The sequence below is a fragment of the Hyla sarda genome, chromosome 8 (genome assembly GCF_029499605.1).
Source record: "Hyla sarda isolate aHylSar1 chromosome 8, aHylSar1.hap1, whole genome shotgun sequence".
NCBI lineage: Eukaryota > Metazoa > Chordata > Amphibia > Anura > Hylidae > Hyla > Hyla sarda.
The window spans coordinates 47,255,730-47,269,286 of NC_079196.1; the positions used below are offsets into that span (position 1 = coordinate 47,255,730).

At 42.0% G+C, this 13,557-nt stretch overlaps 1 protein-coding gene across 3 annotated transcripts in view; it reads right to left on the bottom strand.

Moving 5' to 3' along the window:
- Nucleotides 1-13,557, bottom strand: part of GALNT3 (polypeptide N-acetylgalactosaminyltransferase 3) — a 57,588-nt gene that overhangs the window by 20,225 nt on the left and 23,806 nt on the right. For all 3 annotated transcript variants that reach the window (XM_056535125.1, XM_056535123.1, XM_056535124.1), the window contains 3 exons: nucleotides 13,165-13,337; nucleotides 8,773-8,922; nucleotides 6,406-6,640 (listed from right to left, as the gene is read on the bottom strand). In XM_056535125.1, coding sequence (XP_056391100.1) covers nucleotides 6,406-6,640; nucleotides 8,773-8,922; nucleotides 13,165-13,337 — 558 coding nt within the window. The remainder of the gene's footprint in view (nucleotides 1-6,405; nucleotides 6,641-8,772; nucleotides 8,923-13,164; nucleotides 13,338-13,557) is intronic.

Sequence of the window (13,557 nt, forward strand, 5' to 3'; positions counted from 1 at the left end):
ATAGGTGGCCTTGACGTGGTGAGTGGGCTTGTACTTTTTGATCAAAAATGTATACTAACAACCTGTTAGTTTTTGATATTAAGCTGAGAAGCAATTAGATCATTGTGCAAGATTGTAGATGTGCGACCATGTCTGTTTCTTCTACCTGAATTCCGATTTGTAAATTACTTCTATTTAATTAAAAAATCTCAATCCTTCCAGTACTTATTAGCTGCTGAATACTACAGAGGAAATTCTTTTCTTTTTAGAAAACAGAGCTTTCTGCTGAATCACGAGCACAGTGCTCTCTGCTGACATCTCTGTCCATGTTAAGAACTGTCCAGAATAGGAGAAACTCCCCATAGCAAACATATGCTGCTCTGGACAGTTCCTAAAATGGAAAAAGATGTCAGCAGAGAGCACTGTGCTCGTGATGTCAGCAGAGAGCTCTGTGTTCCAAAAAGAAAATAATTTCCTATGTAGTATTCAGCAGCTAATAAGTACTGGAGGATTAAGATTTCTTAATAGAAGTAATTTACAAATCTGTTCAACTTTCAGGCACCAGTTGATTTAAAGAAAAAGTTTTTCACTGGAGTACCCCTTTAATGCCTTGATGCATTCTAATAGCCCTGTAGATGTAAAAATAAAAGTCATATGGCTATGTGAGGGCTTGTCTTATGTGGGACCAATTGTACTTTGTAATGACATCACTCATGTTAAATTTTAAAATAGCAAAGCCGACAAAAATGTATCTAACCAAAGGGTCCCAATCTCAATACAGCCCTCTACTCCCTATTACAGCAGAAAGATCGGCAAGGGTTAATCCCCTGCCCGTGTTCACACCACGCTATCCATTGCTCTTCGTTCTGAAATACTCTGCGTGCTGGAGATAGCTATGCTTAGTGAGCAAGTCTGTCTCCAGGATTTATCACTCATCAGTGGATGATATACGTCGCCTCCTAATACTTTTCTGGCAAGAGTCGTCAAGGAGAGAAACCATTAGTTACTGGCACAGTAACCCCGGAGCTTAATGGTCTATTCACACGTACAGTATTCTGCGCAGATTTGATGAGCAGATTTGATGCGCAGGATTTTCTGCTGAAGGTTTCAATGTAAACTGAATGACTGAACACAGCTGGAAATCCTGCGAATCAAATCTGCGCAGAATACTGTACGTGTGAATAGACCCTAAAGGAGCGAGGACCATACTATTCTGTATACAAGAACAGGCAACAAGTGGACATAAGAATGTTAATAGGTAACTCCACTCACAGAGGATAAAGTGATACTTCAGGAAACATTGGGAGTAATATAACCTATCTTGTCAACACGTGTAACCATGGAAACAATAAGTGCACACTCCAGGGTCTTTCCATGGTTATAAGCGTTGCTATGGAAGGTCCATCATAGCCCGGTTTATTCCGATATTCTTGATTACTTGTTACTATGAACATTCATTTTTTTTTTTTTTTTGCTAATATAAAGATAATTTTTTATTAATAAAAAAAACTGAATAAAACAACAACATTTCATTAACCCCTTCAAGACTGAGCAATTTTGGCTTTATAGGGGTAATTCAGCATTTAAAAAAACTTTTAAGTGTCTGAAGGGGGGAATCTGACCTCTGGGACCCCCGCGATCCCTAGAACGGGGCACAGAATCTCCCCGCACCTGGCATGTTGGTAGGCACCTGTTCCATCCATTCTCTATGCAGGCGCTGGAGATATCCAAGTACAGCTCTTAGGTATCTCTGGCACTCCTATAGAGAATGAATGGAGCGTATGCCGAACCAACACTCCATGCAGTAGGGAGATGGCGGGGGGGGGGCAGAGGTCATACACGCCCCCCCCCCCCAAATCATAGGGGATAAGATGTTAGACGACTGGCGCTGCAGGCCGTCACACCACCACCCATAGACTTCAATGGAGGGGGCGTAGTGTGATGTCACGAATGCGGAAGCTGCAAACTTCTATCTTCCGGACGCCACAGCTGCCGGCCCGGAGATCCTTTGGATAGGGGATAAGATGTGTGCAGTGGAGTACCCCTTTAAGGCTGATGCAAACAGAGCCTAACTTCAATCGAATTGGACTACAATACCAGCCAATGGACAAGTGTGGTGCTCTTCCTGGAGAGAAGGCAAACCAATCGTTTTCATTAAACCCCTTTAAACTTTCAGCTTTGAATAGGGCAAGCATTGGTCAGCAACTGTTGGGAAACTACAACTCCCACCATGTCCTGATATTCTGCTACTAAAATCCACAGATTCTTCTAGCACCATAATAATTTCTGAACCAGAGTAAACTGGAAGAACTTTCCGAACTGGAGAGGATAATCCCTGACCCATGCATGTTTTTCTTTGCAGTGCCTTATTTTTTTAAACATAAAAAGGTCCCTTAAAGAGGTATTCCGGAGGAAAAACATTTTTTTCCAAATAAACTGGTGCCAGAAAGTTATACAGATTTGTAAATTACTTCTATTTAAAAATCTTAATCCTTCCAGTACTTACCAGCTGTTGTATGCTCCAGATGAAGTTGTGTAGTTTTTTTTCAGTCTGACCAGAGTGTACTATGCTGCCACCTCTGTCCGTGTCAGAAACTGTCCAGAGCAGGAGCAAATCCCCATAGCAAACCTCTCCTGCTCTGGACAGTTCCTGACATGGACAGAGGTGGCAGCAGAGAGCACTGTGGTCAGACTGAAAATAACCATACAACTTAAACTGTCAGAGTCACTGGTAGAGAAGGATCTGGGTGTACTTGTAGATCACAGACTACAGAATAGCATGCAATGTCAGGCAGCTGCTTCCAAAGCCAGCAGGATATTGTCATGTATCAAAAGAGGCATGGACTCGAGGGACAGGGACATAATACTCCCCCTTTATAAAGCATTGGTACGGCCTCACCTGGAATATGCTGTTCAGTTTTGGGCACCTGTCCATAAAAGGGACACTGCGTTGCAGGAAAGGGTGCAGAGACGCGCGACTAAACTAATATGGGGCATGGAACATCTTAGCTATGAGGAGCGATTAAAGGAGTTACAATTGTTTAGTCTTGAGAAGAGACGTTTAAGGGGGGGGGATATGATAAACGTATATAAGTATATAAATGGCCCATAGAAAACATATGGAGAAATACTGTTCCAGGTTAAACCCCCCCCCCCCCCCCAAAGGACGAGGGGGCACTCCTTCCGTCTGGAGAAGAAAAGGTTTAGTCTAAAGGGGCGGCACGCCTTCTTTACCGTGAGGACTGGGAATTTATGGAACAGTCTACCTCAGGAACTAGTCACAGCAGGAACAATTAACAGCTTTAAAACAGGATTAGATACATTCCTGGAACAAAATAACATTAATGCTTATGCAGAAATATAAAATCCCATCCCTTCCCCAATATCCCACCACACCCCTACCCTTCAATTCCCTGGTTGAACTTGATGGACGTATGTCTTTTTTCGACCGTACTAAGTATGTAACTTCCTCTGGAGCATACAGCAGCTGATAAGATTTTTAAATTGACGTCATTTACTAATCTGTATAAACTTTCTGCCACCAGTTGATTTGGATTTTTTTTTTTCCCTCTGGAGTACCCCTTTAAGATAAAATTCTTTTCTCTGAAAGATGTGGAATGGGACAGACTGATGCCAGGGATTTCTAACACATCAGAGTCTACAATCAGTAAAGCCTGTATAATCCCGTGACCACATCCTTCAGGCTGGGAATCTCCAGTAATCATTGTCAAAGAGGAGGAAAGAACATAACCACCATATAAATCACGTCTATAATAGCGGGAACCAGCCTACTCGCTCATCAAAAAAAAAACTATAAGTATTACAGTCTATATGCCTATTATCTGTTCTGATGCATTCAGGGGAACCTGTTATCAGTTATGTGCTGCCTGATCCACAAGGAATGTAATACCGGGACAGGCTCCTTTATTTGGCTGGGTTCAGGCTAGTTTTTACATTCTGTCACAGGTTAACATCACAGTTTTTATTGATAACATTTCTGTTTCTATATGACGTTTTGATCACTTCTTAATCCATGGGGTAGATTTATTGAGCGGCCTTAGGCCCAGTTAACATTATGAAGATTCCACATGCAGCAGCCTCCCCTTGACCTCAATGGGATCCTGGTGCTTAGTTCACGTATAGTAAGTTCCGTAGCGGAACTTCAAACAAGGAATTTGATTCCGCCAGAAGACTGAACATCTCCAATCTGTCAGCAGAGTCTGCCCGAGAAGTTCATTCTTTCTTGGGACGGTGCTTATGTCCAAACAAAACTACTGCAAACATAAGTGCCGATTCCATAGCATTGCAAATGGTGCGGGTCCACTGTGAGAATTCAGTGAGGAAATAAGAATATTTTTGTTACCCATAACAACCAATCACAGCTCAGCTTTTATTTTACCAGCACAACATGAGAAATCAAAGTGGAGCTGTCGTTGGTTGCTATGGGCAACAAAGGGAATATTACAATATCACTATAAAACAGCTGGAGAAATCCCTCAAATCTATATTATAAATAATAAAATTAAATATATATATACACACACATATATATTTAATTTTATTATTTATAATATAGATTTGAGGGATTTGTATAATATCTATCTATCTACATATATATATATATCTACATACACATATATATATATATATATATATATACATACACATATATATATATATATATATACACACACACACACACACAGATAGAGAGACAGAGACAGACAGACAGAGATAGACAGAGAGAGAGAGAGAGTGACAGACAGATCTGGATTTGCCTTTATCCACAGTGAGCAACACTATCAAGAAGTTTGAAACCGATGACACTGTAGCTAATCTCCCTGGGTGTGGACAGAAGAGAAAAATTGATAAAAAGGAGTCAATGCAGGATAGTCCAGATGGTGGATAAGCAGCCCCAAAAGGAAAGTGTGTTTTATTCACCCATCAGTTACAGAAAGCTACGTTTCGGCTCCACAATAGAGCACACTTTCCGTAACTGGACTTGGAGTGCCGCTTCCTCCTTGTATTCATATCAAGATTTTGGACGGTGGGTCTGGTCCTGAAGCTGAGCACCCCCCTGGATTAAAAATCCTGAACAGGACTACAAGTCCCAGCAGGGTGCCCAACATACCCCTATTTTCAGACACCTGCTAATAGTAATAGGAGTACTATCATGGCAGGCCTGAAGGCCTTTACTAAGCCCTAGTTGCCACGACAAGGCAACTGGACTCCCCCGTCTATCCACCTATAGGTCAAGGTTACTATTGATCATGGCATTTATGAAGTGAAACTGCCATAGAGGTCAGCTTTATTATACAACCAGCACCCACTGCATATGGATCAGGCTCATAGTACAGAGCAAACTGTAGTACAAATACACACATTTGTATGGTTGTGCAACGGCAGCCGTGGGAGAATAGCGGGAGAAAAAAATATATATATACTGCTTGTGCCGTCTTTTTCTCCCGCTACTCCTGCTGAAAAACAGCAGCTCCCGACGGACCCCATTGACTATAATGGGGTCCATCAGGACCCGCTGTTGCCCGTTGCACCCTGTCAAAATGACGGCCGTCAAAATAAAAATAAAAAATAAACATAAAAAATAAAAAGAAAGTTTGACGGCTGTTCTTGTCGGGGTGCAACGGCAGTGTAAATGGGGCCTATCATTAAACCAACTTATTAAATTCAATGGCATTATAATACTGACAGATCCACAAAGGAAGGGAATAACATTCAGTTAACTTCAGGAATACTTACAGAAAAAATATGCTGCATGCAGTAAATAATTCACATTAGACTGATGGCTTCTGTAGTTTCTCACCAATAAAGTCGTGTAATGGAGCAAACACGGTGATGCTTATTATAAATAAACATATGCAATTATGTTAAGAATCAACTCTCTAACATTGCAGATGCATACGTGGTATTTATTTATTTGCACCCCCCCCCCCCCCCAATAGGGTGACTGTTCATACATTACACTCATAGTACGTTAGCATTTACAATATCTCTTAAAATAACAGTGTTTCCTAACCTGTGGCTCTCCAGCTGTAGCAAAACTACAACTCCCATCGTGATGCAGTTATAGCCTGCTGGAAGTTGTAGTATTGCGTATTGCAACAGCTGGAGAGCCACAGGATGGGAAACCCTGCCTTAAAGTTTTCTCAGATTTGGGTAAAAATTTTTAGTAACCTGACAGAAGAGAATCATTCCAGAACCTTTAGTCCATTAGTAAAGTATTATAGAGCACATTGTATTATAGAGCAGTGGTCTCCAACCTGCGGACCTCCAGATGTTGCAAAACTACAACTCCCAGCCTGCCCGGACAGCCAACGGCTGTCCGGGCATGCTGGGAGTTGTAGTTTTGCAACATCTGGCGGTCCGCAGGTTGAAGACCACTGGTATAGAGTTTCATAGCCAACTTACTTTATCGGGTAGGTCTCATCTTTCCTTTTCTTGTTCTCCAAACTCGGGACATTCTCCCATCCAAAGCCCAAGGACCAATCAAAGTTTCCTCGGTTGCGATTGTGTCCGTACGGTGATGGGCTGGCAAACTCGAATGTGTTGAGGTCAATGGTGACAATATCTGGGCTGACGACAGCGGTGTAATTCTCAGCAATTCTGGCCAACAACGTCTCCATCCAACCATAGTAACATTCACCTAATAAGGTACAGGAGCATTAGTATAGGACATGTGAGTGTATTTATTTTTTTTACTTTGTAGAGGCCAGCTGTTCTCCAGTCTGTTCTATTTTAGGTGCCCAGCGCTTGGTTTACACCTATCATTAGCTTCTTGTATTTCAATATGTCCTGTTATGAGCTTTAAATGGAGATGTTGAGCCTTAGATTACACGTTCTCTGCAATAAAATTCCCGAGTTGGTTTTATGGGAGACAAAGAAAATTCTGATGTTCAAAAGAACAGACCACTAGTAACTGGTGGCAATAAAATATAAATACAGACCATTACAGGGTTAAGAGTAGGGGGTGGGTAAGTGGCTTAGCAGGGGAAGGGACACTGCTTCTTCCAAGCTTTAAGTCTATCTTCACCTACTATCTTCCTCGTTTTTATCATAGGAAATATATTGTTTTTTTTTACAAATCTTTTAAGGGTAACAGCTAGAGATAAGCGAACTTACAGTAAATTCGAGTCGTCACGAACTTCTCGGCTCGGCAGTTGATGACTTATCCTGCATAAATTAGTTCAGCTTTCAGGTGCTCCCGTGGGCTGGAAAAGGTGGATATAGTCCTAGGAGACTCTTTTCTAGGACTGTATCCACCTTTTCCAGCCCACCGGAGCACCTGAAAGCTGAACTAATTTATGCAGGATAAGTCATCAACTGCCGAGCCGAGAAGTTCGTGACGAATCAAATTGACTGTAAGTTCGCTCATCTCTAGTAACAGCTGCATATCCTCTGCATAGATAAAGGCTTATAGATAACATGCAGACTGCCTGAAGCACCACTAGAAGGAGCATAGGAACTTATAGGTTTGTTTTTGTTTTTTAATTAAGTTAACCCTATAACACTGCATAACGAACCCTTACATCATGGTGTCCTTAGTGGAGTATGCTCGCTCTATAGACGTCTTATACCTGCTGTCATTGTCCACAATGCCAGTGTCCATAAAGGGATTGACCCAGTGGTCTGGGAGCCCCACTACTGCAAGAACTAGCCCCCTGGCTCTAGGTCTCGCCATCCTACAGAGACAGTACCGTAGCAACACCAGTTAAAACATGGCACCACGCCAGTGTGAACAGATCTATCCCTGTTTGTAATTAGCAGGAGACGGCATTAGGGTTATCAAGTAGCTTCTCCCAATCTGCTGCCGAGAGCACATGGAATGGTAATCTTACTAATCTGTTCACATTGGTGAGGCGCCATGTTGCAGTTGTTACTTCTGGGGCGCTGGGTGTGCCGCTACTGCCAGAGACAGAGGCTTAGGTCTGGCAGCAGTGGGGCTGTCTGATCATTGGGCACGCGCTCCATATGGGCTCTGGTGTTGTGACGGTCACTAGCCAGCAACACATCATATAAGCTAGGGACCTACTAGAATCAGGTGGCTGTGAAGTGACAAGTGGCTTATACAGTTAGATTAAAAAGTAAACTAACTACCTGATGTAAGTTGTTGACATTTTGCTAAGAAGCAATAGGTCAAATTATAATATGTGGATGTGCGGCCAATTCTCTCTTTGTAGCAGCAAATTAAAATGATGACGCTGGAATACCCGTTTAGCTTTTTTGACATGTACAGTATCCTGTGAATATTTCTTGCACAGGATTTGAAGCTGTAGATTTTATTCTGCAGATGTCAAGCAAACTAATTGATTAAACACAACCTTAAATCTGCAGCATTAAATATGTGCAGGATACTGTACGTGTGAAAAGACAGTTAAAGGGTGAAAAAAGGGAAATAAAAAACTTTTTATATTAAATATTTAAGTTTCATTTAATATATAAACAAATAAGTGGTGATCAAGAACTAAAAGGGGTTTGAAACACTTCGGAGCATTATATCATATGTCTGTGTATCTCACACGTGTATCTCACTGTACAGCTCCCTTCCTGCCTGTTCCCCCTGTGCTTACCACTGCGGCTCTGCTTGTGCATAAAACCCACCAGGAACTCTGTGCATAGAAAGTGTACTTTCATACGGCTGAAACAGATATGGTTAAAAATTCCAAGCAACTACGGCTATTTTCACACATTACCATTTTGAAAGTTCCTCGTCAATAGTTTACAATTAGGATGGGTACATGATCTTGTTTACTAAATTTAGTAACCTCTGTTACTTACAATGAGCATCTAGAAAAGTCAAGGTTTCTCCTGTTGCTACCGAGGCCCCAAGCAAACGTGCGGAGATGAGTCCTTTTCTTTCCTTCTGTCTGAGCACCTTCACAATCTGAAATGGTTTCACATACTCGTCAAGTTTATCCTTTAAATATTCTGAGAGTAGAGAGGAAAAAAAAAAAAGACTTAAAGATGTCTTCATTGTTTTCAGTTCTCAGTTTTATATCTATCTATATACATACATAATATATATATATATATATATATATATATATAATATTTATTTATTGTAGGTGTTTACAGTATAATTTTGTATATGTACGGTCCAGCATAACTTCTGAATGGCTGAAGATGTTTCAATTAAACTTAGTACATGTATCTTATGTCAAATAAAGATATAGTAGCGTTTGGAGATGTCCCAATGTCAACAGTCTCTGCAGCCCGAGAGTAAAACAGTGAAGCCAAGACAGAAAGTCTATGGGGCTTCCAGTACATGTCCTGATCGCGTTACTCTTTAGCTGTGGAGATTGAAAGTTTTAAGCACCAATGTCGTGGTAAAGTATTATTTAACTGTCCAAGCTCCTCTGTTTTACTCTCAGGCTGCCAAAATGGTCTGTATTGAGACAACCTGCATGGATTTTCCTATACATCCTCTGATCGCGCTACTCTCAGGCTGCAAAGATTGCCCGGGAGTTTAAAAAATCCAAGTGACAGATCAACATCATGGTAAAGTATGATTTAACTGTCCAGCAGGCAGGTGCAGAGAATATTTAGTGTGGGGGCAGGGAGAGGGGAGAGAAGATTTATTGTGGACCGAGAGAAGAGTGAGGGGGGAGAGAGGAGAAGACATGAGTGTGGGGTAGGGAGGGAGTATGGCAGTGCTGCTACAGTGAGCAGTGCAGGGAGGATAAGCACCCTATTACTGCTTAGGCTTTAAAAGACTGGAAAAGCTGGGTGGCACCTGGTAAAAATAAATTTGTTATCTAGATATAGTCTATATACGATACATGTCACAGGGTTTCCCTACGGTCATGCCTGTAAATCAATAGTTATAAATACATAAACATGAGCGGAACTTTTTTTCTGCCCTGTTATGTGCTACTGTACAAGTGATAGAAGAAGTGTCCAGGAAAGCGCAGGAATTATGTATTGTGCCTGTGCTAGGAACTAAAGTGCATTCTGGCGGGAGATGGGGAGCAGAGTATGGCTGACAATTCTGTGAGCCAATAGGTGAAATACAACATGATCGACACTAGGGTGAATTTTGTTAGGCAATAGAGCAGCAGAATGCAGATGACACAGGGGAGCATTCTGACAGGCAATGGGAGGATATTGTGGATGACACCAGGAAACATGGGGGACATGCACCTTGAATTCCCTGAATAGCATTATATTTATATCAGAGCATTGTACACTAGTGCACCCTATAAGAACATGTATTATACACTGACACTGCACTAGCAGCAGTTCTCAGAATAGACTATATAGAGCAGTGTTTCCCAATCAGCGTGCCTCCAGCTGTTGCAAAACTACAACTCCCAGCATGCCCAGACAGCCAACGGCTGTCCGGGCAAGCTGAGAGTTGTTGTTTTGCAACAGCTGGAGGCACGCTGGTTGGGAAATACTACTATACAGATGTGCATAATGCCTAGGTTACATAAGCTGAAAATTTATGCTCAGAAGTGACAAGTTTTACAGCATGAATCCTAAGATAGCTGGCGAGACTGTGGTGGCCCAGTACGGGAGGTGTTACCCCGTACCCTTGCTGCCCTGTCAAGCAGCCTCCCTACAGTGTCCCCTGGGCCTCCTTTGCATCAGTCCCCCCATGTAAATATGTAATGTATTCAGAAAGCGTTGTCACTTTAAGACTGTTTACCATGTGACTTGTCATGTGATTATTACCCAGGAGGTACCAGTGACCAGGTGATCCCAGGGGTGACCTATGGGCTCCCTGCTAGTTTCCCCTATATAAGCCCTGGGTGGAGCTAGCTTCTCTCTTTCCTTACAAGTCTTTGCTGAGGTCGTGAAGTCCTAGAGAGTGTCCAGAGTGATAGGAATCCTCAAGTCCAGTCTGCAGCCACAAGTAATTTACAAGTAACCACAGTCATAGCTTGGTCAGTCATCAATCAAGTCAAGTCAGTCCCTGTCAGCAACAGGCAATTCAGTGTGGCCTGCATTAAATTGTCCAGTCCTACTACAAGTCCTTAAGGTCTCTGAGTCACTGGTCACCTCAGTGGGTCCTGGCTGAACTGTATAGACTTTACCATCTGTCTACCCTCAGTAAAGCTACCATTGTCCGTAATTTGGCGTCAGTCATTATTGCCCCCGTGCCTAGCCCAGGATCCAGCGGTATACCTTCGGGTAGTATCAAGGATAAACCACACCCTGGCATCACGAATATAAGAGGTTAATGCCATCTGACCCTAGGGTAATTCCATCTGCCCTGCATCTGACCCCGCTACCACAAGACCACAACACAACTGTAGTTCTCCTATTACCTAAAAGAAGCATTAAAATGCTGAAATTCTGGAGAAAACACTGAACCCTCCAGCTATGGCTGACACCTTTCCTGCTGATGTTATTCAGAGTTAAAACAGAAGAATAGCATCCAAGAACACTGTACAATAAAAAAAGGATATTAATCAAAAGGAAGATGTTCCGCACTGCCTGTAAATACCATTGACTTCTGATGCATTAAAGCACATGATCAGCGGACTGCAGATCTCTATCTGTAAACTCCATATAATTTTTTAGGCAAAATTCTGTGCGGTTAATTTCTTAGCATTTCACAGCAGTAAGAGCTTAATTTTCTTATATAGACCTTCAAATCACCTTCATAGGCATAGCTAAATGGCATAACTCTTGATGCCTGCAACCACCACTAGTGGGAGCCGGGGATCTTCCTGCATACTGAGTCATTACTTTGTGAAATATATATGACGTAAACTGTATGCAGTGACCTAAATTTCAGGTAACTAGATTATTATTTAACTTTAAGGCTATGTTCATACAGCGTAATGATCTTCTGGAAATTTAAGGGCAGACATTCTGCAGACAGCGGGCTGGCATTCAGGAGTGCGCTTTCCCCATAGACAGCAATTCATTTCTCAGTGGATTCTGCAGAAAGAATTGTTTACGGAGGTCAAAATCAGAGTTTCTGTGGAAATTCCACCGTGTGCATAGTGCTGCAGCCTCCAATTGAAAACAGTGGGACTGCAATAAAATTGCAGAATTTGTCCGCCAGATTCCGCCATGTGAGCATAGACTGAGGCTACGTTCACACTACGGAATCTCTATCCGGGCAGGCCCTGCGTAACCCATCAGATATGCATCGTCATCATTGACGGCAATGCATTTACGAGCGGATGAAAATGTTCAGGTTACATTCACACAACGTAATTTCAAAGCGAAGAAATTTCGTTAGGAAAATCCGGTGCTGCAGCCTCCGATTGTTTTCAATAGGATTCTGCTGCACACAAACTCTGAACTCATGAACATGATCATTCATTACTTCTCTAAAAAAAATGTTTTTATCCTGCCAGTACTTATCAGCTGTTGTATGCTCCACCGGAAGTTGAGTAGTTCTTTTCTGTCTGATAAAAGTGCTCTCTGCTGACACCTCTGTCCATGTCAGGAACTGTTTTCTGTGGGGTTTTGTTCCTGCTCTGGACAGTTCCTGATATGGACAGGGGTGGCAGCAGAGAGCAGACTGTGGTCAGACAGAAAATAACTACACAACTTCCTCTGGAGCATACAGCAGCTAAGTAATGGAAGGATTAAGATTTTTAAATAGAAGTAATTTACAAATCTGTATAACTTTTTGGCACCACTTAATTAAAAAAAAAAAAAAATTTGATTTTCCACCTGAGTACCCCTTTAAGACGGAACAGCATGAACTGCAATGTGGTTAATAGTGACAACACAGGTCCTAGCTCCAATGAATTTCATTGGTGCCCACTGCAGACAGAATCTCTGCCCGGAATATCTCCAGGTGGGGATTCCGTAGGGTGAATATAGTCTCATTCTTTCAGAGGAATTGAAAATTTAGCAGTGGGCACAGTGCAGCAGAATACTATTAAAAACATGTGGAGGCTGCTGCACCAGAATTTCTGAGTGGAATTTTCTTAACCTGAGAATTCTGTAGTGTGAATAGAGCTTATGTCTAGGTCAGGGTCTTTGTCCCACATATCATAAACATAGAGCTCTGGCTGCTTTAAAGATACAACCAACACAGAATGTTAAATCTTTTTACATAAAACAAAATGGCGTTTGAAGGGTGGATGCTCACTTCAAAGAGGTCCCTTAAATTTACATGGTACTAAGAATAATAAAAAAAAAAAATGTCTGGTATTAGTCAAACACACACATCCCCTTGAGCCACCACTCTTTCCAGCTTACCATCTGTACTGGCATCGTCCACCATAATAATCTCCTTCAGGAGAATGGCCGGGGATGTGTACATGACGCTGTACACTGTGCGGAGCAGCGTGGACCAGGCTTCATTATGGAACACGATTATGATGCTGGTGGTGGGCAGTGGTGGACAGCGCTTAAACTTCTGTTCAATGCACCTTTAAAGAGGTAAAAGAGGTAAATAATGAAAACCATTAAACACAAAGAGTTAAAAAGATTACTGCTGATTTCTTCCAAAAACAGCACCACACCTGTCCTCAGGTTGTGTGTGGTATTGCAGCTCAGTCTCATTGAAGTGAATGGAGCCAAGCTGTAATACCACAAACAACCTGAGGACAGGGGTGGTGCTGTATTTGGATGCAATCAGCTAAGTATTTT